The sequence below is a fragment of the Schistosoma haematobium genome, chromosome 2 (assembly GCF_000699445.3).
Source record: "Schistosoma haematobium chromosome 2, whole genome shotgun sequence".
NCBI classification, from domain to species: Eukaryota; Metazoa; Platyhelminthes; class Trematoda; order Strigeidida; family Schistosomatidae; genus Schistosoma; species Schistosoma haematobium.
Window position 1 is genome coordinate 22,554,482 of NC_067197.1, and position 27,994 is coordinate 22,582,475.

Consider the following 27,994-nt stretch of genomic DNA (forward strand, 5'->3'; position numbering starts at 1 on the left):
TATTATATTGAACAGTAATGATCTTCTTAGTAATATGTTTTCTAGTATATCATTGAAATATCAGCTGTTAATCATTGAAAATCATTTTAATGTTTATTTTGAATGGAAATTATTATCAATGAAATTATTAACTGTTATTTATTTATCATACTTTAACTATCAATCAAGTTTCATTTTAATATGATTTGATCCATTCCATGTTTTGTTCATTGAATCAAGTGATAGTATGAATTAAATTTTGTTGTACATGTGATTATAAGGATTTTTAGTTATACTGTATGTCTCGTCAAGTCTTTAATATGTGAGTTTAATCAAACTTGTATTTTAAAGCTATTTAAGCAAGCTCTATGATTTATTGACTGTAGATATTTGTAATAATGAGTTCATATAGTAGGGAAACGTAAAGTAAAGAAAATAGGGTTACTATTCTATGATCTAAGTAACATAAAACATATGATCTAGGCTCTGAAACACGTTATAAACTTATTGAATATCTTAAAATATTCATTCTTATATTTCAATTCATTTATAGTCTGTTATGTTATTTTTCAAGATCTTAATGAACACTAACTTTGTTGTACATTATAGTGATTCCTAATAAAAATATTTCTTTAGGAAACGCTACCATTTGTGATTAGTGTACAGTTTAGATCAGGTGGCTATATATATGTAATGTGTTATTTGCTGATATACTAAGGTATAGAATAGTTTAATATTAATGAATATCACCAAATGTTAATTACATGTGCCTAAGCTTAGTCGTCAGTCATTAGTTTAATACCTTAGTTTAGCACATAGAAAATTTATGTACTGTCATTATAACATTTACAAAAAGAGACAACTTATATGGAGAAAGTAACTTTATACAAATCATATATCATTTATCAAAAGATTCTTTCTAGGACTCATATAAAAACATTCAATTTTACTGGTCAAGTATTTTGATCAAACTTTTATTAAAATTGTTTTGTCATCATAAAACATAATTATATAATAATCTAATACTATGTACCGGGGTATAGTAATCTTAACTTGAAAGCAAAATGAAATAAATCTATGTTGATATTGCTTTACTTAGAAACACGGTTTCGTGACAATATATAGCAGCCAGGATTTTACTAAACAATATATTGTAAAATTCAATTTATGAGGTTAATGCTTCCGTTTACTTTTTAATTGATATAGAAGTGAATAATTTTCATTTACTTAGCCATAAAAATTGTTTTCTTCACAGGGTAATCATTAGTCGAATAACCGAGAGAATATTGAATGACAATTAGACAATAGTAGTACAGACCCATACCTCCAAAACAATGTATAAACAGAATTTTGTTGGGCTAATCAAGTTTACTCCAATATCAGAAAGACAAATCAATGTGATTAATAAGTCATTCTCTTATTCCTGACATATATGAATTCGATTGATTGTGGATTCTCAATAGAAAGTCAGAAATTCATCTTGACACTAGTTATTCATCAGTGAGTATATGATTAAATAATTGATAAAGATTAGTGGAATTTAAACCTACTTTTCCTTACATAATTACATTAATCGGAGGACTGCCCATAAATAAAAAAAGGCTAAAAATATCTTTATTTGATTGAATTGAAACATACTCATTTGTCTTGTAAGTATCCTTATAAGGGAATCTAAATTTCGAGTGTTTCTATATTCCTATCTAAACTAATACTACTCGCTACTACTCAAAATTCATTCATGTAATCAATTGATGAATATAGATAGATATTGGCAGTAGGAAGTCAGTTTCATTTCACATCCGATTCCGTAAGTCAAATAAAAATTATCAACACAATATGATTGATTTGATATGAGATTAAATAAAAGACTCAGTGATAAGAATCTATATTTATACGAAGTAGGGATAATTGACCATATAAATATTTATGAGAATCAATCATTGAAGAATATATTAAATATTGTGTACAACAGTGAAATTTTATCAGAATGGAGATTCGTGGAGTTTGTAGTTGAATTCATGAGTCGATCTAAGGTAGACCACCAATGAAAACCTAAAAGCATTGAACGGCTGTTTCATCCTAGTATGGGACTCCTCATCAGCGCACATTTAAGATCATGTGCTCACTAGTGACTAGCTTTAAGATGAATTTTCTGAAGTTATAATGAGAAGCCGAGACCAAAAGAGTGGAATCCGTGTCGATTAGAGACAGATGAATGGTTGCGCAAGATCATGGATCAATTGAAGTTAGACGTTGACATCGTTGGATGCACGATCAGTGGTCTAGAGGTTAGGCGTCCACGCATGAGACCGAAGGTTCTGGGTTTAATTCACGTGTTTGGGATGGTGGATGTGCACTGCTGAAGAGTCACGTGCTAAGACGAAACATCTACCTAGTGCTCTAAGGTTTTCACTGATTGTCTAGCTTAGATTGACCCATGAATTCAATTATTAAAAAAGAGCCATTTTAATCTCTAAATATCATATTCATAACAATGAATCCTTTCGATAAATTTAAATAATACAATAAGAAGACAAATTTTATTAGAAGTTTATGTTGTATGAAAGCGATGCAGTTTGAACAATTTGATTAAACAAGTTTAAACTTGTTAAGTAATTTTTATGCGAAAGTAAACGGCTAAACTGAACGAATCGGGATGTGAGGGAAATAAACATGGTACAGAAAATGTAAATCAAATAACGTTGTATATTAAAATTCCTATAACCGGAATACTTTCAACGTATATATAGTTCTGATAAATTTCACAGTGTCAGTACATTATTTAGCACTCATTTCATTCATAAAATGTTTTCTGTTTAACAAAATGGTGAAAACAGTTCCTATCATCAGTAATATTGGTTTGAATTATGCGGGTATTGATATTACGAATCAATGTTTTTTGATATATCTGTATCCTGCATGGATTGTATTGATACAGTTGTAATGTCACAAGCTATTTAGATTAAATGGAACATGGTTAATCAGGAAAGTAAGGATACGCGTTTCGTTCCTTGCTAATAATGACATAAACATCATACTCGTTGAACAAGGTAGTGTTTATTTAAACTCATTACCTTAGTGGTTATTCGTTGATAGTTTGAACAGAAGGGTACTGGGGTAGAGTCCCTTTCTGGACAAAAACACTGAGATATAGACAAATCTAACCGAGGAGTTCCGAAAAGTACGAAACGTGGGTCCTAGATTCCACTATTAGCCTCAATTTGATCTCTTTCAAATAAAGAAAACATTATTGTAAATGTTGAATTTGAGTATTACAAGCATTTGATAAATGGGAATGAATAAAAAAACGCATATGTAAAATACATGTTACTTCATCAGAGAATTATTTATTATTTGATAACCGCGAATAAAGTTTAGAACTAGTCAAACGGCTTTAATAAGTTTCAGTTTAAAAATTATTCTCAACAATATTCCTTGATGATAAATATCAATGCACCTCATTATCGTCAACGTCATCATCATCATCATCATCATCATAATCATAATCATTATAATTATCATAATTATTTGAGACTGTAAACAAAACGACGATGTTTATCTCATGTCTCACGTCATAAACTATAATAACATATAAGTTGCTTCATTATCACGTAAATATTAGATCGAAATACCGATATTTTTTAACCAATAATAACAATAATAATGAGATTAGATAGTGTCATCATGTTTTTTCATCCCGAAAACATTTACCTTTATTTTGATTCAGTAGACTACTCAATAAGTTGATTTGTTTATTTGAAAAAAAGATAAAACTTAAAAGATTTTTATTTCTAATTCTGGATCTATCTATTGAATCTCTGTGTTGAACTATCAATCACGAAAAAAGTACTTCTTATTTCAATTCAGTTGTATAATTGTTCAACTGTTCTTATCTCAATTTATTCACAATGTAATGGCTTTACTTCGTTAATCGATCACCTCGATAACCGTTATAATATGAATCTCAACAGTGTCTGAAATCAGAAGGCAATGAGAAGCAGCAACTATAGTTAGTTAGTGGATAGCGCAGATCACAAAGCTATAAGCCCATCGAATGTATTTGGAGTGGAGAGGCGAATAATTTACTTACTTGCTTACGCCTGTTACTTCTCGTGGATGAGCATAGGTCGCCCATCAGCATTTTCCATCCAAACCTGTTCTGGGCAATCCTTTCCAGCTCTTTCTAGTTATTATTTATCCTTTTCATATGTGTTCTTTGGCCTTTCTCCGCATGTAGTACTTCTAGGGTTACTGTCGGTTAGCAACCCCATTCCGTAGAAAAATAACTCGCTAAAAAACGCTAGCCAGGCGAATAAGTGTATGCGATTAATTTACACAGGCAAATTTATAATCAGCAAGACAAATCAGAAGCTAATAATAGGATTTGAGTACTTATATACATGGGAAGGAGAATGAATCATCAAGTGATATTTAAGCGATCAACATTTTAGCTAAAGTCTGTCATTTGCTCTAGTGATCATAACGGTACAAAAAAATTTGCGAATTGTAACTGTTCAAATAACATTGTCAGTTAATTAAGTTAATAAAAGAGCTTAACCAAAATGAACCATAATCCAAATTAACTGTAGGATAGTTACTATAACAGATTTCATTAGGCAACTTCTTTCTAAATCACTCATGACTATTGTTCCTGGTTAGTCACAAAAATGATAGAAATCAAGTTGTTTAGTTTTGGTAACCATATGAAAAGGTTTTGTTTTGTATCAAAACAGGGTTCTTTTGTACTTTCCGTATTGATATAATGATATTGTTCTTAGTTGATTTAATTAGAAAAAAAAACTGAAACGAAACTATTCTGAACTTTCAATGGGATATTAAAAACTTAATTATTTAAAGTAACAAAATAATTTGATTGCGATCAATGCTAGGGATCGTCATTAATTTTGCAAGTAATAAAATAGCCTACGTAATCTGTTAATAATTTACAATTCATTTTATAATATTGTTTGTAAAGTTTAAATCATAGCGTTCTCAGTTGTTTAGTTGGTATGTTAACGAGTATATGACAATATAAACTACTTTTTATGTAACTTCATGAATATACAAACAATGGACAGGATTTACAAGTTAATTTCATAATAAAAAAGTTTTTTTTAGAGGAGTTAGGTGAATTTTAGTGTTCATCATCATTTATTTTATGCGGAGTTTGCTAGATTTTGACAATAATCACAGTAATAACACTTTTAGTAAACTTATCATCAGTTATGTAAAATATTATTGGAAAACCCCTGAGGCTATACTTTATGGGCGACCTTTAAGTGACACCAGAATGACCTTGAGAATGTCTACCTAATAACCAGGACCACATGATGGTTATAAACCTATGTGAGGAACTAGTATTGTGATTTACAGTTGGTGATTAAAGTAAGAAAATAGATTTAGGGTTTTCATCACGAACTGACATAAGCTATAATGACAAGAATCTATTTATCCGAATGAATGTGGGAATGTTGCACTAAAATCCGAGACCTGTTATCTTATACCTGATTGGTTTATCCATAAATTATGGTCTCGTCAGAAAACCTTTGTCCATCGGTCACTTGTTTGCTATTAGTTATGTAGGTGAATGAATGAAATCTTTAATTGAAAGAAAAGTCTAACGTAACTAATAAAATTAGTCAAATATAACAGTAGTATGTATCTACAAGTCACTTATGCAGCATAGTTTAGCCTTATTTCTACAAACAATTTTTTCATTGTTTAAGGATTGTAAATAAGTTAATTTTAAGTTTTATCTTTATAAATAACATCGGTACTCATTGTTAGAATGATTTAAAATAGAATGTAATATATTTTTTCATCATGAATATAAAGATTGAATTCAAAAGAATACAATACATTTCCGATGTCCTTAATTATAAGAAATACAGAATTTTTTCATTATTCTATGAATAACATGTATGTATATTTCATATTGTTTATTCCGACAATTTCTTTTCATATTCTATTCGTTCAAAAGACAAAACAAAATCTTATTTAATCTTATGAATGATAGAATGACAATGGTAGTTTCCTAGGAGCTACACTTCATAAAGCCTTTGTTTTACTAGATTTATTGTTTTATTTATTTTTTTTATATATTTTTTTAATTTATCAACTTGGAAATATTCAGAGATTCATATTATTGACGAATATTATTTCATATAAAGATTATGTAATGATTCTGAATGAATGTCAGTTATCAATTTAAAAAATAAATCAGTGAAATAGGTATTAATTGATGATATTAACAATTTATTATTTATTCTAAAATACATTTCCTGTTTTCACTGATTAAAATTATGAGTCAATTGAAGCTAGACCACCATGAGAAACCTGGAAGCACCGGACGGCCGTTTTGTCCTAGTATGGGACTCCTCAGCAGTGCGCCTCCACGATCCAGCACCCCACGAGATTCAAACCTGGGACCTATCAGCTTCGCGCCAGGCGCTTAACCAACTAGACCACTGAGCCGGCATCCAACAGTGTTAATGTCTAACTTCAACCAATCCACGAGGTTGCGCCACCGTACACCATTGTCTTCAGCGAGTTGATATCTCACAATAGACCTGGTTGAACTCCACTGGTAACGGCTTCTCACTAGAACTTCAGGAGTATCTCTTGAAGTCAGTCACTAGTGAGCAGATGATTATTATCAGAAGGGGTTTTGTGGAGACTTTTGAAATTTCACTGATTGAAAATCATGAGTCAATTGAAACTAGAACACCATGGAAATCCTAGAGGCACTGGACGGCCGTTTCCTCTTAGTATGGGACTCCTCAGCAGTGCGCATTCACAATCCCGCACCCAGCGAGATTCCTGTTTTCATCATTACCTAATTAGAATATATAATCAAATGAATTAATTTGTAATAAGGAAACAAATACATTATCTTACCTACTTCTAAAGTTAATGATATTTAATTTAGATAGACATAAAAGATGAATTCACTTATCTATCTAGTGGTAAGGTGTTCAGGGTCAAATATTTAAACTAACTAAACACATTACAAATAATAGTTTCACTATTCATATGTATACTTTTATTATCTTATATGCTATGCATAGCTTATACATTAAAGCAAATGTATACATCGATCGTAGTTAGCTTTGACGAAATCATAGTCGTAAATCTGTTTGAATAATTTGATAAAACATATTCATTGTACGGCATATAAAGTACTTTAACTCGTTTTTTTTAAAGAAAATTCCAACAGGGTTTTTTTAAGTAACCAAAAATTCTTTTAAAAATTTTTATGCGTTTTTTGAAATCACCACAGCATTAAAAATGTTTTTTTCATAGTCCTTACATGCCAGAACTGAATAGAAAAAAAACAATTTAATTTCAAATAAGAGAGAATGCCTCATAAAAAAAGTGATTGAAGACGGATATGGTGTCAAAGAAGCCGCATTTCTTGTGGATGTGAATTATCAGACCACTGTATATGTTATAAAAATTTTAAAAAAACGCTATGGTTATTTCAAAAAACGCAGACAAAATTAAAAAACGAGTTTTGGTTATTTTAAACAACCCTATTGAAATTTAAAAAAAACGAGTGGAAATACTATAATTAATACAATAAATTATTGCTTTTATTAGATTGATTAAATTTAATGAAAAGAGAAGCTTTTTACTTCATATTTAACTAGTTAGTCATTCCAATTCATGAATTTTCATAGGAGTGAACTCAATTTTTCAATTTGAATATTCTTCTTGCAACATTTCATTATCAGTTTACCTACAAATTACATTCTTTTCTTACCCATTAATGATTGCGTAATCTTATTTGATATTTAGTCTCGAATCCATTTATGATGCAATCTTTTCTATCCTTCTATAGTCATATACTATAAATGAGAATATACAGCTCAAGTAAATGATTTCGTCGAAAAGAAATTTTTTTCTCTGAGACTTCTTTTTCTACAAATTACTGTTGAATACGAACATTTAGTTCATTGTCAAACATTTATCGATTTGAGTCACTGGATCTTTCCATTCTATAAATTATGTTTTGAGACAATAAATACTGATGAAATTATTGTGATTATACAGAATTCGGCTTGTTGTATTGAAATCATTGTTATTTGTTCAAATAAGATAAAACGTTTTTATGGAACCCTTGGATTACAAATTTCAGGTTAGACAAAAAGTGTAAATTTGAAAAAATTAATCCGTAATAAAGTATCACGTCATTGATTCATCAGCTCGATAATATACGGGAGAGAACTTGTCCCAATCTAGTTTAAGGTCTTGACACGATGCTTTAATCTTGGGGCTAGTGATACTTGAGTCCGGATTAATACTAACTGTTCTATCACCTGATTGATTGACAAGTCGCGGGGGGGGTGCGAGAGAGAACAGGAGTCGACCGAAACACTAATCGATCTGTTCCTGAATCAGATTATTGTAAAAAGACATAAATAAATAGATGATTAACACAATCACAACGTACAAACAATTAGAAAAATATAACTATCTTCAAAGTAGGCATTGGGATAGAAAATTAGAGTACAAAAGATATTTTTGAAGAGAAGGAAATGAAGACTGATGCAAAATAATATGAATTCATTTTATTTCGCTAAATTCTCATCAATATGATAATTATGGAATAGAAAAATGTTTAACAGTGAATTATGTATCAAACGAAAGCTTATGGTTAACAGAACGAACCAGGGATAAAATTATAAGTTAGTATTTTACAAACTTTGAATTGATTGAAATAATGTTTCCAAAAAGATCTTCGTTTTTCATCATGATTTCTTTATTCCTCTACTCTAATTAAAGCCTAAACACCTTTCTAGAAATTATTTATTATGGACATTTCATTATCTAATGAATTTTTAATTGTTTTATACAATATAATCACTTTTTCATATCAATCCATCAATTATAAAATTATTAGACAATGATTAGACCGTCTAGTTAACCATATCAAGTTGACTTTGAATATTCATATATGTTATAGTTATGTTTGAAACCATCACGATGTTACTGTTCTATTGTCGACTGACTTCACAATAAGTACTCAGCAGTTAAATTGTTGAATGTAAAACAGTTTACATTTATGAAACTTTTAGTTCCCTAAATATGAGCGGTGTTAGTGGGGTATAATTAGTCAGAGAATATTTGACTAAAATCTGTTGTTTTAGTTAATCTATTAACATACATTTATATAAACACTGACAGTTATGATGTGAATAAACCAAACTGAACATGTAATCGAATATTTTCGGTATCTTAGACAGCCAAAGTGTTTGATATCAGAAGGGGTTTTTGTGAATATCATAGTAATTTAAATAGTCGAGACCATGAGTTAATTAAAGCTAGACCACCATAGAAAACGTGGAAGCACTGGATGGCCATTATATCCTATTGTGAGACTCCCCAAGTGTCTAGTGTCTATTATTTATTTTAACATTTAATAGTGAAATCAATATGATATTATTATATAACTGTTAAAAACTATTCATTTCATAATCGAAAATAAAAGCAAACCAATATTACCATTTTAAAGAGTTTATGTTTTTGCATTTTCAATATTTAAAAGTGAAACTATTTACTCTTTGTTCATATCTAAGATTCTTAAGTAAATACATTGATTTAATGCTTGTTGTTTCAGGGTTTAAATTTTTAGTATCTGCTAGCAGTGAAGTCAAGGATCTGAATATTGTTTTATTTAACACTAGTAAGGTATTTTCTTATCACTGAAAATGACATGGTTTCACCTATCGAGTTACATTCACATCCGACTGACATGAAATATGGTATTATTCTAAAGAGTTTCCGTTGTTTCATCTTTGATATTTAAGACCTGGTCGTGTTTTTGGCTCTCATAGCTCAGTAAACTAGCGGATAATGTATTAAAATTTGAGATGATAGCAAAATGTATTTTAGCATCAAAGTAAATAACAAAGCTGAAATACAGGTGTATTTAGTGGATGAATTCTAAAGAAAACTAAAACGGACACTTGGTTCCATTGTTAGAGAACATTCTAAAATATAATAAAACATAAACTAGTTTTCATCATTAAAGATGACAATATTTATCTCAGCTTATTGAGCTTCCGTACGCATTTAAGTTGGTCTTCCACCTTAATACTGTTTAAACACTTTATTTTTATCTTATTATTCTATAAAATATTGATATGACCCTATTTATCATTGACTAATTGATCTATAATAATCCTAAAATTTCTCATTGTATTTTTTAATACTTCAATTATAATGGAACAAAAAAGGAAAGACAACGAATGAAAATCAGGATGATAATAATAATAATAATAAACGAACAACAACAACAACAAATACAACTTAATAAAAAGGAAACTCAATTCTCCTAGTTGATAAGAATTATCCTTATGAAAGATAAGCCAACAAGTCGATTGACCTTATACTACTTAATTCGTAAAGTAGAACTTATCTTTAAAAAAAAAGAAACTGGGTTAAGAAAAATAATGTCTACTTCTTTTCACACTCTATTTAATTCATTTTATCATTATTTTGAAGGATTCATTAGAAAAGAAAATTTTTCGATGTACTTTAAATAAACTTTAACTGCTTGAGAAAGAGTTCAACACCTAATTTAATAGAGATAAAATTGTAGCACGAATACAAATAAAGAGAAAATGGAGGGAAGGGGAGAAAACAAAAAGAGTATAAGAATAAGTAAGTAAATAAATTGTAAATGAGTTGATAAAAACAAATAAAAATAAAGTAAGGTATTTGTAGCGAATCAATTGGGTTTTACATAATCTTTCTTTAATTACAGAGTAATACCAGTTGAAAAATCAATGAAAAACAAATAGAAGTGAACAGCTTACCTTGGTCTTTACAAAAAAATGTTTTGTATTATCCCGGTGTAAACATTAATCATTAGATACAAGTATATTTAATTAAAAAGTTCAAAGTGGGACAAAATGTGCGTTCTGAAGTTCATTCTTTGTTAAATCTCATCTATTCTATCCTAATTATGGCTTTATTTGATACTTTGCAGTATATAATTGTTGTTTTATGTTTTGAATTAGGTGACTACAGTAATAAAAACATAAGTAAGTTTCAATGTAATTGTCTAAATTTAGCAAGCTCAATTAGAGATATGTAGATCTGAGTATTGAATTCTTGAAAGGTCATAACTATGTGTTTTCAAGGTGTTCCAATCGAACAGCTGTTCAAAACTCCTAGATTCCCACTGATTTTTTAAGTGGTGAGAGATACTCTCTTCAAATAAATGTCAACTTATATTTGATATCTTAGCTAAGAAGCCGGGAAGCACTGGATAGCTCTTTCATTGTAGCAAGAGGCTAGGTCCCGAACCTAAGACTTTCAAGCTTAATCTTTAGACCACTAAACTGGCATCTAATGTTATGTATCTCTAACTTCAGTCAATTCATAATAGTGTTCACCTGCCTCACTCTTCTTAGTTAATAATGTTTGTCTAATTAAAATCAGTTCCTGTTATAAACTATAAAAACCTACAATTTCTACAAACCTTATATATTAAAAAAAAACTAACTTGGATACTTGTTATTGCATTTAGTTCTTGATAAATAACAAAAGTTTTAGTTTATAGACTTCATTATCCTTAGCCAACAAATATATATAGATAGGTAGACCTAAGGTAAATAAGAAGAATGAGAAAAAGGAATATCAGTATAATTTTTATGAAAATTAATATTTATTTGTTTCTATGATTCTATCTAATGGAAAATCGATCATAATCATAATCATTAATGCTCTATCCATATTTCTAAATATCTTCTTGTCCTAATAAGTAACACATTTGATCATTATTTAAATAAATAATTAAAACACTTTTGATTAATTTGAGATTTATCAGTCAATCATAGTCATTATATAACAGATTACCAATATTACGCCTGTCTAGATTGCTAAGAGAGAAAATAAAAGTGACGGATTAATATGAACTACAGTATTTTTTTTGTAAAATCAGAAATATAGTTCCAAGGGAATACATAAGCTGGGAGGATCAAATGTTAACATATAATCCAATTCAAAATTTCTAGAAAAATATATAGAATAAATATGAATGGATCATTGTAATGGATTCTATATGATAACATTCATTTTTATTTAAGTATAGAATATAAATCATTAGAAAGGGAGAGAAAAAACTGAATGAACTATAGAGGTAGATTTGAGATACAGTTACATAATTTATTGATTAATTTTAGCAAAACTTACAATTCTATGATTTAAAGATATTTTATTGATATCAATCATTAATTAGATCAAGTCTTAGATACTTGGTGAAACTAAAAAATATCTTACAAATCCAAATTCAAATAATCTTTTAGAGCTGAATGTAACGTAGATGATTCAACATCATATATTCATTTAACTCAATCGTCTAAAATAAAGGTATCCATATATGCCTAAAGTATCAATTGAATTTAATGATTATTTATTTATAACCGGTAATCATGTAGTGTTGGTTACTTATACCCACATAGGTAGTATATAACGATGCTCAAGCATCGAACATATTTCAGTAGCAGGAACGCCGTTGGTATGAAAATGCATGAACAATGAAATCTAAGACAATGGATTTATGTTTGCAACAGGAACAGTCAAGTTTGGGACGATGGGTTGATAATTTACAAATTGACGATTTACTATATGGTTCCCATATTTTATTGGGATACTCTGTATATTCGTACCAAGTACATTCGATTATCCCCACTCGTGTTCTTATTCACTACAATTACTTATTTATCATTTTAAATTGATGAATTTTTCTAATCAGATCACAATAGAATTAGTAATGATCAAATAAGAGTAGTGTATTGTTATGGTTATTAATTTGTTATCCCTAATTCATAGTATTTTTAAAAAAAGAGTTTGAATGATATACATCTTGCTTCTAGTTTGCTTGATGAGCTTCAATATTTGTAATTTTTAAAGAGAGAAAGAATGAAGATTAATGCAGAATAATATGAATTCATTATATTTCGTTAAGTGCTCATCAGCTGCTTACAACCATATATGTTTCATACACATAGTTCCCTTTATTATCTTAAAGAAAGCAAGAACGAATATTAGTGCAGAGTAATACAAATTTATTTTATTTCAAGGTTATTACAGATATTGACATACTTATACATACGAGGGTGATTAAAGATGAATATAAGTGTATCATGATGTAGCGAAGATTCCAATAAAGTTATTAAGGTTATAAAACGTTTGTTTCGGATAAATAAAGTTATGACCTTTATAACTTTATTGGAATCTTCACTACATCATTATACACACATATTCATCTCTTATAACTTTTCTATTTATAAGTATATCTGATTTTCAAATATTTTAGGTTGTAAGTAGTTGATGAGAACCTAACAAAATAATGTGAATTTATATTATTCAACACTAATATTCGTTCCTGTCCTCTTTAAGGTAATAAACGAAATTATATGTATGAAATTTGTAATTCTATTCTAAATAACATACAGACTATTTATCTTGATAGAACTATCATTAACTATAAATCATTTTGTCTACTGATAATCTCTTTTATATAAACCAGTTTGATGGAACCCTAATATATATAGGCATTCATCTGTACAGCATTTAATCTATATAGATTAATTTGCATTTTTACAATTAATTGTAAATAAAACTCTCCATATTTAGATGCTCCTTTCTTTCTTTTTCTTTAAAATTTCCATCGGCTATGTTAGATGTGGTTGTGATTAGTTTTAATTGTTTCTATATTTATAATTAAACTCATAGATTAGTTGAAGATAGAAAACAAAATTTTTTCTCTCCTCAGATCTAATTCTATTTGATTTGAAAGTGTATTTGGATCTTTCCAAATGGTAATGTAATAGACTACAATTAATGTAGTTGTTTAGTTAGTTTTATATGTTAAATTAATGTAAATTAATGTTTTGATCATTAAAATTCTGTCGACTTATTAGTTGATTTCAAGAATAAAATAAGATTTACCACTGTAATTGTAACTATGGGATGACTATTTTAGGTATCATTATCAAGGTTTGATTTGATAATTTCGAATAAATTAAGCACTGGGTAGATTGTTATAAATAAATAGTATATGTGTAATATCCCAATGAGTAGAAAAATTTGGTTATTTATTCTCTGAAGAAGTGACTTACACTAAGCCACGAAACGTCAGAAAATCTAATTTTTCTACTCATTGGGATATTAAAAATATACTATTTATTTATATGGAATGAATTATTTAAAATTGATAAGCTTTTAATGCCTTATTCGGAATTAGTAATAATTATCACCTATTATTGTAATTATTATTATTATCATTACGGTTTTTATTATTTAATGTATTTGCCAAGCCACTGATGAATTTAGTAACTAATAAATGATACTGTTTAATTGTGTGTGATCAGTGTATTTTCTAAACAAGTGAACATTTTTATCATAATGAATGAATTGACACTTGGTCACTCTAAAAACAACCATACTGTGAAATAATCAGTTGACAAAAACAAATAGATACTAAGAAAAAAATTGTAACTTAATTACAGTATTCAAACTGAACAGAATATTCATAAACCATCAATGTTAAATAAATATGGATAATTATCAGAAAGGGGTTTTGTGGAGACTTTAGTCATTTTAATAGTTAAATTTGTGAGTTAAATACAGTTTGTCCACCATGAAAAACTTGGAAGCATTTGATGATCGTTTCGTCCTGGCATTTCCCGGAGTTTTAGTGCGAAGCTGTGACTAGTGTAGTTCAAACAGGTCTATTTTGGGATAGTAACTCATTAAAGCCAGTGGTGGACAGTGGTGTAATTTCCTGGATTGGCTGAAGTTAAACATTAACACCGCTGGATACCGGTCAGCTCAGTGGTCTAGAGTTTAAGCGTTTGCGCGCGAGACCAATAGGTCCTGGGTTCGAATCTCGAGAGGCGGGATCGTGAATACGCACTGCCGAGGAGTTCCACAATAGGATGAAATGGCCGTCTAGTGCTTCCGAATTCTCCATGGTGATCTAGCTTCAACTGACTCATGATTTCAACTATTAAAATATCCTACAACATTTGTAATATGTTAAGTACTGGATTTAAAAAAATTAACTTATGTTGAAACTTGATAATCAAAAGTTGTATGGTGAATAAACATAAATTTCTGTCAAAATATTTTTTTCCAATCCATCTTCTTAAATGAATGTCTGTCAATAGTTTCATCTTAACTATTTGGGAAAAATAACACGCAATTAAAGTGGCAAACATTATTTGCGATTTTTCCTGAGCATAGAAATAATGACTTCTGCCAACAACAACAACAACGACAAGAAACCGCTATTCGGTTTAAAAGAAAGAGCTTTTGAAAACCAGAGATTTTAATTTCTGTCCAATGTTAGACTCTTGAGAATTTCGAAAATTTAACTGAATGAGTTAGGCTGTTACATTTTTGCATAAGTAATTAAACTTAATGTCTCTCATCTTGAGAAATTGACCTTTGTTTTAACAAAGATTTATAATCTTACTTACTTACTTACGCCTGTAACTCCTAATGGAGCATAGGCCGCTGACCAGCAATCTCCAACCCACTCTGTCCTGGGCCTTCTTTTCTAGTTCCATCCAATTCTTGTTCATTTTTCTCATGTCTATTTCCATTTCTCGGCGTAATGTGTTCTTTGGTCTTCCTCTTTTCCTTTGGCCTTCAGGATTCCATGTGAGGGCTTGTCTTGGGACGCAGTTGGGTGCTTTCCTCAATGTGTGTCCTAACTACTTCCAACGCTTCTTCCTGATTTCTTCCTGCGCTGGGATCTAACTCGTTCTCTCCCACAGTACGTTGTTGCTAATAGTGTCCGGCCAACGGGTCCGAAGTATCTTGCGTAGACAACTGTTAATAAACACCCGTATTTTCTGGATGATGGCTTTCGTAACTCTCTAAGTTTCCTCCCCATACAGTAGAACTGTCTTGACATTTGTATTGAAAATCCTGACTTTGGTGTTGGTTGACAATTGTAGTGAGTACCAGATGCTCTTAAATTGTAAATTTGCTGCTCATGCATTTCCGACACGCGCCTTCACATCCGCATCAGATCCACCCTGTTCATCAATGATGCTGCCCAAATACGTAAAGGTTTTTACATCTTCCAAATCTTTTCCGTCAATTGTGGTTGGATTGGTGCATGCTGTGTTGTATCGGAGAATCTTGCTTTTCCCTTTGTGTATATTGAGACCTACTGCTGCTGAGGCTGGTGCTACACTGGTCGTTTTCTCCTGCATTTGATGTTGCGATTGCGATAGGAGGGCCAGATCATCTGCGAAGTCTAGATCGTCCAGCTGCATCCTAGATGTCCACTGTATCCCGCGCTTCCCTTCAGATGTTGATGTCTTCATGATCCAGTCGATCACCAGGATAAAGAGAAAGGGTGAGAGTAAGCAACCTTGCCTAACACCGGTCTTCACTTCGAACGACTTTGTCAACTCTCCTCCATGCACGATTTTGCAGTGTAATCCATCATATGAGTTCTGTATGATATTGACTATCTTCTGAGACACGCCGTAGTGTCGAAGAAGTTTCCATAGTGTTGTTCTGTCCACGCAATCAAATGCCTTTTCGTAGTCAATGAAGTTGATGTAGAGTGATGAATTCCATTCAATTGATTGTTCCACATTGATCCGTAGAGTTTCGATTTGGTCTGTACACGATCGATCCTTACGGAATCCTGCCTGTTGGTCTCGAAGTAGGGCATCCACGGAGTCCTTCATTCTGTCTAACAATACCCTGTTGAAGACTTTTCCCGGTGTTGAGAGAAGAGTGATGCCCCTGTAGTTATCACAGTTGCTGAGATCGCCTTTCTTCGGTATTTTGATCAGAAGTCCTTCTTTCCAGTCTGTTGGTACTTGTTCCTCATCCCAAATCTTATTGAAGAGAATGTGGAGTATCCTTGCAGTTGCCGCTACGTCTGCTTTTAGTGCCTCTGCTGGAATGTTGTCTGGTCCTGCTGCTTTGCCACTCTTGATTTGTCTGATGTTCATGCTGATTTCTTCAATTGTTGGTGGGCTAACATTGATTGGGAGGTTCGTGAGTGCTGCTTCGATGTTGGGTGGGTTCAATGGAGCTGGTCGATTCAAGAGTTCTTTAAAGTGTTCTATCCACCTGTCTTGTTGCTCTTCAATGTTGGTGATTACCTCGCCTTCCTTGCTTTTCACTGGTCGTTCTGGTTTGCGGTGATTTCCTTCTTTCTTGAATCTTATCCAGTGTATCAACAGTGATCCATTCTTTGTGATGGTGCTTCTTGTGACCCAGGACCTCATGACATGTTGAAGTGATTGCCTCTTTGATCACCTTTCAGTTGCTCTCCACAGTAGTTCCTTCTCCATTGAGTAGATCATGAAAGGCCTGGAACTTGTTGCTGAGGACTATCTTGAATTTGTTGAGTTTGTTAGTATCCTGAAGAAAGGCCGTATTGAACTTTTGTGATATTGTCCGCCCCATTGTCCAGTGCTTCTTGAGTTTCAATTTCATCTTGGCGACCAGCGAGTGATGATCTGATGCTATATCAGCTCCTCTCTTGGTTCTCACGTCCTTCATCGTCCTCCTGAACGTTTCGTTGATGTAGATATGGTCGATTTGGTTTTGTGTAGAGTGATCCGGTGAAGTCCATGTGGTTTTGTGTATGCGTTTATGTGGGAATATGGTGCCACCAATGACCAGCTTATTGAAGGCACATGGGTTTGCAAATCTCTCACCATTTTCGTTCCTTTCTCCCAGTCCGTGTCGTCCCATGATGTCTTCATATCCAGTGTTGTCCGTTCCAACCTTGACGTTGAAATCTCCCATCAGAATGGTCAGGTCCTTTGTTGGGCACTTCTCGACGATTGACTGCAGCCTATTGTAGAATTGATCTTTAGCGTCTTCATTGTAGTCGTTGGTAGGCGCATAGCATTGGATGATGTTCATTGAAATGCCCTCTTTCTTTGTTTTGGAGGAGGCTTTGATGATCCTTGGTCCATGAGATTCCCATCCTATAAGCGCATTTTGCGCTTGTTTAAACAACAATGCAACTCCTTGTGTATGTGGAGCATTTTCTTCTTCATGGCCGGAGTATAACAGGAGCTTTCCTGTAGTTAGTCGTTGTTGTCCAACTTGTGTCCAATGTGTTTCACTGATACCAAGTACCTCTAGTTTGTATCTTCTCATTTCTGCAGCAATTTGGAAGGCTCTCCCGGTGTCCCACATTGTACGAGTATTCCATGTACCTAAATAAATGGTCGCTCTGGTTGTCAGAAGGGGCATCGGCCTCGTAACTTTCGAACGAATTCGGCTTTCATCATGAGGCGTCATAGTTCTTCTAAAGAAGACCTTCTGACTCCCAAGGCAAAGTTTAAAAGATTTGAATAATTTTTTCTTTTTTCTTCTGGTTAGCGTTTTTTAGCGAGTTAGTTTTCTACGGGATGGGGACGCTAACCCCATGCCCAACCCTCCTCCTTTATCCGGGCGTGGGACCGGCAGTAGCGACATGATATCTAGATGTTATTTTGTAGAGTATTCATTGATTGACGAAATCTATGGATGAAGGAGGATAGTAATAAAACACATATTATTAAATTATATTTAGTTGTTACAGACTTAGTTGTTGTTCATTCAATGAACAGATTTGTAAAGAAAAACAGTTTAGTGAAACGTTTAGTAAATCATGGGATATTTTTAAATTCAATTATTTTAAAGTAGTTGAATACATTGGGTAAAGTGAGTTTTCATTTAAGATTCAAAATTGAGTTCACTATCATCTATAATTAGAGAATGAAATCCGGAAAGAATCAAATAAGTGAATATATGATTTAATATTCATCTACAAAAGATTATAGATTTTGTATGAAATGTGGCACTATAATTTTATTCAACAGCAACAGAAAGTAACGTTTATTTATATGGAAATTTATCTGAATTAAAAAGGCTTGTTCAAACACTGAAGTTTAGTGGTGGTTGCTGTAGTTTTATAGCAATTGTGGACTGTTTATTTAAAATCACCTGCTTCACTGTATTGATACGCATTTCGAGACTCCGAGCTATTATGTATCGTTTAAAATGCGAAGATATCTACCAAGTTATTGAATTGTGAAAAGCAGCAACTTATTCAATCGACATGATATTTGTAGTAATTTGTATCTGATCATGTTTTCTGCTGTCGATATACACAAATTAGGTTGGCTGAAAACTATAATTATGTTTTGTACTGTAATATTGTTTAATATTATCAATTAATTCCTTTTATGTGCACGTATACGTGATTATTTTATCTTCTCAAATGTATATAAGCAAAGATCGATGGTGACTAGCAGTGGAATCCAAGGTGCGCGTTTCGTCCTATTTGGAACTCGCAGCTGGATGTACATGTATCTCAGAGTAGATGTTCACTCCAGGACTCGAACTCAGTATTGTTCTCTTCAAACGCCATCGCGCTACTGAGTCCTCAAAACCATCTACTTGTGCAATGGGGTGAAGTTTAAATTCACTTGGTATTGTTTGCTTGTATCTTTACTTGTAATGCTTGTGACCTAAGGCAATATTGAGGCAATCCGCGTAAAATGCACAGATGCTACCAAGAAACTGATCAATTGCAGTCCTAAGCAAAAGTGGGAAGATACAAACAAACAGCACTAAATGAATGTATAGCATTTAGTTTAAAAAATGTAAATGGATGTGAGATGTTTTCTGTTCTAATAAAAAAAACATTATAACCAATTATTATCTTAAATTAATGAAACAGTTCACGGTTTATTATAGGTGTTTGGTTCTCCAGTTTATGAATTGACTGATTAACAAACATAATTCAGTTTTATGCAAAAGTGGGATAAAATTATACATTTACATATATTTGATCTTAGAATTATTTTGTTGCCTTAGCAATGCAGCTTTAAATGTGAGAATTTTATAACAAAACGCATTTATAGATTAACATAAAGTGTAATAAGATCATTTTAGTTAGTCAAATAACCTATGAACCATTATTGACTAATGAATACATTCAAATAGAAAACAACATTTTTTTCAGAATAGTTATCTATGAACAGACTTGCGGGCATATACATTGAAGTGTTACTTTTATCTTTAAGTTCAGTAATAATTATGTACTTTTGTTAAGATAGAAAATACTCGTAAGGGATCATTAAATTTTTATTGATCAGTACATTATTGTAAACAATATGAAAAGCAAGTTAAATGAATCGATAGTAAATAGTACATTAAAAGTTAAATGCCGTAAGCTTTTCACATTAACTATAGTTGCAATTAAACCAATTCTATTGGATTTTATTTTATTATTATACTAAATGCGACTATATACTACAGTTTAAATTTCCTATCAACTATTGCAAAATGTTCTATATATAGTAAAAATTAATGAATGAATAAGGTTAGCAATTGTCTACTTCCTCTACACTAATCAATTTCTATTATTCAAGGCTTTGTACTGTTTATTCCTACAAGGGTATACATTTCTGTTGAATTCAACAAATACTATTCATTTGGTACATAAAGTTAAACTCTTTAAATTAACTAATTTGCAACCTACTTAGTACATCGATTCCAAGAATGTAATTTATTAAGTTAATACACGAAATGCCTAAATATTAGGTACCTGTATATATATATATATATATATATATATTCAAATTGATGTCGAATCATGAAAGTTTATTACACACCAAATTACATACGATCATCAACTTACACTTGTATCTTAGTTACCAAGATAAATATAAATATTCAAAACAAAAATAATTTCACATTTTTTTTATTCATTTATTAAGCATATCATGAAGCCAGATTTTTTTCTTTTTTTTTCTTTTTCATGTTTTGTTCTATCATTGTTGACCTATTTTTTTGTCAAGTTATTCCTCTTTTTTTGTTTGTTTGTTTGTTTTGGATTAAACATAATGAAATAAATTTTGTGTAATGACCATTTAGTTACGCCTAAAATGTCATTTGTTCAATAAAAGAAGAAAAAAAAACTCATAAAAATTGAATCTTTAATTAAACTATCATATAGTTAGTTAATAAGATGTTTGTAACTTTAAAGAAATTATCTATGAAAAGAGAAAAGTCAAATTTATTTCGTTAATTTTATGGGTGTAACAATGAAAAAAAAAGAGAAAGCTTTTTTAAATTACAGTGGAAACAAGATAATTATCATAAAACAACCGAAATTTTTTTATATTTTCATTTATTCAATGACTAAGATTTTGGATTTAAAAGTTTGTCGGTTAATATTTATCTGTTAATGTTTATAAATTTCATTGGTATAAGGTTGTGGAGATTATTAAGTTTGTGATTGAGATCATGAATGGAATGATGAAAACTTGGAAGTACTGGATGATCGTTTCATCCTATTTTATGACTCTTTAGCAGTGAGCATCCATGATCTGACTTGCAGGATTCATGATCTCAATCAAAAAACCTAGGAATCTCTACAAATTCATACTGATAGTTACCAGGTTCTGGCTAGTGACTAGCTTTGTGAGGGAGTTCTTGGAGTTCTAGTGAGAAGCCATGACCAATGGAACTAATCCATGTCAGGTAGATACAGTTATCTACCTCAGTACGATGAAAGATGGCCGGAAAACTTCGTGGTTTGGTTGATGTTAGACATTAGCACCGTTGGATGCTATCTCATTTGTCCAGTTGTTCGAGCGTTCGCGCGAGACCAAAGACCCTGGGTTGGAATTCCGCAAGCGAGATCGTGGATCCATAAGTCTAATAAAACTGAGCTTACCTTGACGGTTTTAAGTGATTTGTTATGACAATGATTAATTTTCATAAAATTTAATAGGAAATCTAATTAGCATAAAGCTAGTGTTTGTTAGTGAAAATAAATACCAGAAAAAAGTTACATTTTGCCGTCATAAATGTTTAAACTTAGAAATATTTTCTTTTCATTATGTGCATTAAGAAAAAAATACACAGTTCAGTGATAGAGAAAATTACTGATTTGAATGTTCCTTTGAATATTTTGTTTGGACAAATTGAACATAAAATAAATAAGAGTAAACTAAAGTTGTATATGAAATTATGGTTGACAGCTATGTAATGTCTAAAAATCCGTAGAATAGGAATTAATGAGGATACTTAAAATGAACAATAGAAAAACAAATTTTTGGTAATAAACTGACTGATCATTATATTGTAACAATAAATAAACGTGCAAGTATGCAGAACTTTACAGAATGCAAAACTCTTAAGGAAAAAAGGCAGCTCTAAATAACACTTATTATTAAGGCTGTCGATAAATGAAACTGACCGCCCTATTTTTGGATAACTGTTTAAATTGTTCATTATTGATATTTACTAATCAGCCGAGCTTTCTAAACAATTATTCAACTTAACTACTGACTATTACTAACATCGTCATATCTAAATATTTGGCAAGGGATAATATTAATAGTACTTGTTTTCAAAATTACTACTCTTGTATGATTACCAGACTCATCCGTTGATATATATAGTTTAAAAATTCCTTTCATATTGAAAATACAAATATATAGATGAATAACGCTCTTTGTATAAGTTCTCATCGAATTCCAAAGTTATAAGTTCAACTCAATGCTTCACATGGATAATCAATTTTAAAGCGAATGTATCACTGAAAACTGTATTGTATGAAATTAAGACTATTAATGAAATGATTTAATGGTGAGTTACATTTAGCTTTATTGTATTAGTTGGTTGGAAAAATTCAGTAGAAAACACAGAAATATTACCTAACGCTAGCTTTACGGCAATAAATAATCGAAAATACTTCAGAAAAGCACTATATTTTGGTATTTAATACTAGAAAGCGACTATATTTTGAAATACAGACTAAATTTGTATGTTGTATCAATATTCGTTTAATGATAATACTTTTTACAGTGACAACGTATAATAAAGTTTCTAATCTAAGAAGTAGAGTAAATTACAATAGAACTGCAGATATTCATCATAAATGACTGACAAGTCTACACCAATAACTTCTTTTTGAATAACTTTCAATAGATAACTCTCAAGTACATCCATTTTATACATGAATATATTTATCATATACTGTTTGATATTCTATTCTTATAATTCGAAACATTTATCTCTAAAAGATCACACGACACATTTTCTGTTTGTCTGAATAGAAAAAAAAGCTCCAACAAGAAACCAGATGTTTACTAGAAATAATTAAAATAATATAAATCATCCATTAGAAACAAGTTGTATTTTTTTACAGGTAAAATCAATATTTACCAGACGAAAGCGGAAAAAACAACAACAAACAAATAAAGCAACAAAGAGCATTTGTAATTAGGAATTAATGATATATTTAGTTACCAATGATAATAGCAACAAGAATAGAAAAAATCAGTATAGAATATCTCAAACTGATAAACATAATTCTAGCTTTGAGGATTTTGATCACTACCCTGAAGAAGTCCAGAAAAGTTAACTGGACGAAACATTGGAATTATTTAAATTTCAATCGCTGATATTATTTCAAATATAATTTTCACATATAATGACTTCTTTATACTTGGCGCCCAATTTCTGTCAGACTATTCATTCTAATCTTGACGAATATTTGTATAAACATAATTCTAGTTGACAAGCAATAGAAATTAATAATAATAAGCTATAGAATAGAAAACAATTACCTCTTTTTATTAATAGAATCAAAAGACTTTTATATTCTTATATTAAAGTCATGATTAATTTCTATATTCATGTTAACAGTTACACTATTACGTAACATATATATCATTTTTTAAAATTAACATCAATAATATGGAGATAAATTGCCTACAGGTGGTTAATCCAATTCATCTATTAATCAATTGATGTTATTGATTTAATACTTAAGAAATTAAAATCTTTCATGTTCTCTTCTTTTTGTTTCCCTAATTTTTAATGGTGATAAAACTAAGCAGTGAATGATGTAAATCAAAGTTTATATTGATGTCATTTATGTTTAGCTTGTTTTATTTTCATTTATTAACTTGTCAACTATTTGTTATAAGATGAAACAATCATCTATGTGCTGACGAGGAAAGAATTGAAGGTTTATCAATTAGGTTATTTTATGTCATTTGAAAGCTGTTTGTTTATTATGTAATGATTGGCTCTATTAGGAATCATTAGTTCGTACGCTTGAATTATTTTGTTATAGTATCAAAGTAAATTAATCACTGTATAATTGATAAAATGTAGGGCGAAACTATAATTTGTGGAGAACGTTTGAACGAATTTTAAGTGATCTTGAGAAATATTAGCCGATCAGAAAACAGTTAGTAAAAAGTAAAAATATATTATACAAAACTAAAGGATTAATGCGGATACACTTCTCTTACATGGTTCGTAAACCTGTCCAGGTTTGAAAGAGGTTCGAAGGTTCTGAAATCGTATTGCATACGATAAAGGAACTCATCCATATGGTTCCATAATAGTCCGCCTCTGGAGCCATGATAAGGTCATAAAATCTTCTTCAGCCTTGACCACATAGCTTCACTATTGTTATTGTGCATTCCGTTTGTAGTGCTTGTGAACAACGATATGATGGACATGCAAATGTCCCAGCCAGTGTTACTGGTGCTTTTATTATCCGATTCGCAACAATTATCATGATTTGCTTTAGTCGCAATCGGGATCGAACGAACAAAGTTCCTGTTATAGCAGATTTCTTCCTCTAATATAAATAACATCAAAAGACAATCTCATCACGGTAGTCTGCACACAGTACAGCAATCGTTTGATTACCTCAGTCATTTGATTGCCGCAGTCACAAACACAGGAACTTCTAAGTAATCCCACCTGTTGTAGCATCTCAGTTATCACGTCTTCTCTAAACTCCGCTATAAACCGATCGTACATGAGTATTAGTTACTGAAATTGGCGTCATGACCTTGAAAGCCCTGATTGACTCGCCCATAAATTATAGTCTTACAAAATGTAGTTATCCACCTCAGAAAATGGATAAAGGGTTGTATGACATGATGAATCAATTGAAGTTAGACATTAACACCACTGAATGCCATCTCAGCTGTCTGGAGGTTAAGCGTTTGCGCACGAAACCGAAATACCTGTGTTCGAGTCCCACGTGCAAGTCCGGAGATGCGCACTTCTGAGGAGTCCCGTACCAGGACGAAACGGCCATCCAGAGGTTCCAGGTTTTCAATAGTGATCTAGCTTAGATTGACTAATAAAGTCAACTACTGACATCACTATAATCTCTTCAAATCCTCATTCTGTCAGACAACATTTGTTCATTACAAATCTTAATCAATCAAACACTTCCAGTTAAACAATACTGTTCATATAAAAATGTTTCAAAACACCGAAATCAATAGTTTTTGGCAACTACTAAACTACTGTTTTGCTTAAATTGGTATTCTTTGTGATTATTTATGAACTTTTAAAAGATAGGACTTATAGTCTTTAAAGCTTATTACTCTGTTAAAAAATGCTGGTCAAATTATACAAGTAGTTTATTGAGTAGTTCAATGAAAATGTTGAACAAAACTATTTGGTTATTTATTTTTGTGTATTTTCTAAATTCTTATGTGTAAAATATATAGCGTGTAGTGTAAGTAATGTGTGGGGTAGGATGAAGTATAATATACATTTTGAACAATAATCTATAAAATGAGTTACCTTACAGTTAATTTAAAACCTGTTAACTTTTGTATTTATGTAGCGTATGGATTAAAAGTCCTTCCTTGTTTATCATATATTTATTTCAGAGTTTATTTATTCACTGAATCATTTTAATGTATGATTAGTTGGGATTGAAACATCTTTAAAAGTCTTCAGATTGGTTTCTACAATACGGTTTTGAGTCTAAAACCTCATGAATAAACAAGTTTTATTCATATACATAAAGAATGCAGTGCACCATCAATCAAACAAACTAATTAAAGTTGCAGTCAATTTATAATGTAAAAAAATCATTAGAGAGATTTCTCTCAACTGATTCAGCGTTAATTAAGTGACTTGTCAAATATCATTTGTACAATCAAATAGGCTTGTATATGAAAAAAATTAAAGGCAGAATTTTATTCAACAAATGATGCTCTATCATTGTATTAACAAATGAATTATTTTCATTGGAATTTAATTGATTCTACACTCACTACGACGTAAAAGAAGGAGGAGTAGATCCATTGCACCTTACATGAAACAAACCAACATACAGTTTGACTGATAATGATTTAGATGATCCCATTGTTGATATTTATGACTGAAATTTGATCAATATAAGTTGGTATATATGCATCAACTACAAGATAATCCGAATAATTACAAATAAAATTAAAATTCTTATCTATTGTACAGGTGAGTGGATAGTCGAACTCAGTAACTAAGAAAATAAAGCGTTGGATTTTAAGGCAAAAGTTAGTGCGATTGAATCTCTAAATATATATCAACTCTGGGATGCAGGCACATCCAGATAACTAGTCCCAAATGAGATGAAATGCACGTGTTGAATTCCACTGTTAGCTAAATCTAATCTGTTCTACATAAACAAAATTCTAGATAATCTGGTAATAAAAGATTGTGAAAGCAAACATTTGAAAAAATCACTATTCGTATATTTGATTTAAATAACATTATTAGGAGTAAGAAAGATATTATTAATAGTTCAATAATGATAATCGCACATTATAAGCTTCTGAATGAATTTGTAAACGTTAATCATTAAATGCCAATTCAATATCTTAAGCAGATTGGGTTTGTTGAGAAATTTCATACACATAGTTCCCTTTATCATTTTGAAAAGAGCAAGAACAAAAATTCTAGCAGAATAGCATGAATTCATTTTATTTCATAGGTTCTCGTTAGCTGCTTACAACCTGTGATATTTAAAAATCATAATTACATAATGGGTTTAAATTGCTTATCGACAAGCACCCCTTTCATGTTACTGCCAACTGTATTTATAAATCTACGTGTACCTGCCAAAGCATCTACATCAGCCAAACTGAAAGGAGAGCATATCTTTGATTTTTTGGACATGTTCCAAAAAGTCTTAGAACAAGGGAAAGAAAGACTCCGAACAGCGCAATCACCAAACATCTCCTTGATACAAAACATCAGGTAGATACCTTACAATCCTTTAGGGTGATTAGTAAGCAGCCAAACCCCAGTCTTCTCAAGTTTGATGAAGCCATTGCCATCAGGCGTCAAAAACCTGACCTATGTATTCAAAAGGAGACGGTTGTTAATCTTTCTTTGCCTTGGTGACAAATATTCTTTCGCTGCACCTTGAAAAATTTTTAATTTTTCTTTTTTTCTTTTGTATTTATTACATCATTGATTTTATTTTACTTCTTCAACTATCTTTCAAATTAATAATCTTTCAACTGAACTCTACTCATTATATTCCTGCCAATATTTATTCATTATGTAATCGATTGTTTCTAACACACTTTTGAACTGTTGTCACAATTAATGTTGTAGAATATTCCTTCACATTAGGTGTATATTTACAAGATTCAGTAAGCAATTTAAACCCATTATGTAATTATGATTTTTAAATATCACAGGTTGTAAGCAGCTAACGAGAACCTATGAAATAAAATGAATTCATGCTATTCTGCTAGAATTTTTGTTCTTGCTCTTTTCAGACTGAGTTTGGTTGGTTATTTAAATTTTCTAAATATACTCTTGTATAGAGTCAGCTATGTATACTGCTGAGACATTTCCTCACGAAAAGAAAGTAATGTTGATCATATGAATTTTCTATTCTATATCAGTCTATAATGAAAATTAATTTTAACTTTTAATGAAGTATGTTACACAATTAACAAAGAGATTAATGATTTGGAACTTATTCATTGGAACTGAATATAATATTTTATAATGAAATTAGAAATACACGCAAAACTGAAACACGTACAGCATCTCACAATGTAAAAGAAAAGAAGTCGAATTCATTGTTTAATTATAAGACATTTTTGTCTTTTAAACTGTCTATCAATTATTGTTTAAATAACCGAGTTATAGTTAGATAAGTTTAACTGAATTGATTTATCGAATTTTG

The 27,994-nt window shown here is 30.9% G+C and overlaps 1 protein-coding gene across 2 annotated transcripts in view; it reads left to right on the plus strand.

Moving 5' to 3' along the window:
* RGS4_1 (Regulator of G-protein signaling 4) overlaps positions 1 to 27,994 on the plus strand; it is a 79,929-nt gene that overhangs the window by 22,616 nt on the left and 29,319 nt on the right. The window contains exon 1 of one of the 2 annotated variants that reach the window (XM_051214643.1): positions 27 to 301. The exons of the other annotated variant lie outside the window; for it this stretch is intronic. Coding sequence (XP_051067825.1) covers positions 279 to 301 — 23 coding nt within the window. The 5' untranslated portion in view covers positions 27 to 278. Of the gene's footprint in view, positions 1 to 26; positions 302 to 27,994 lie in introns of those variants that run through there. 2 annotated transcript variants of the gene reach the window in all.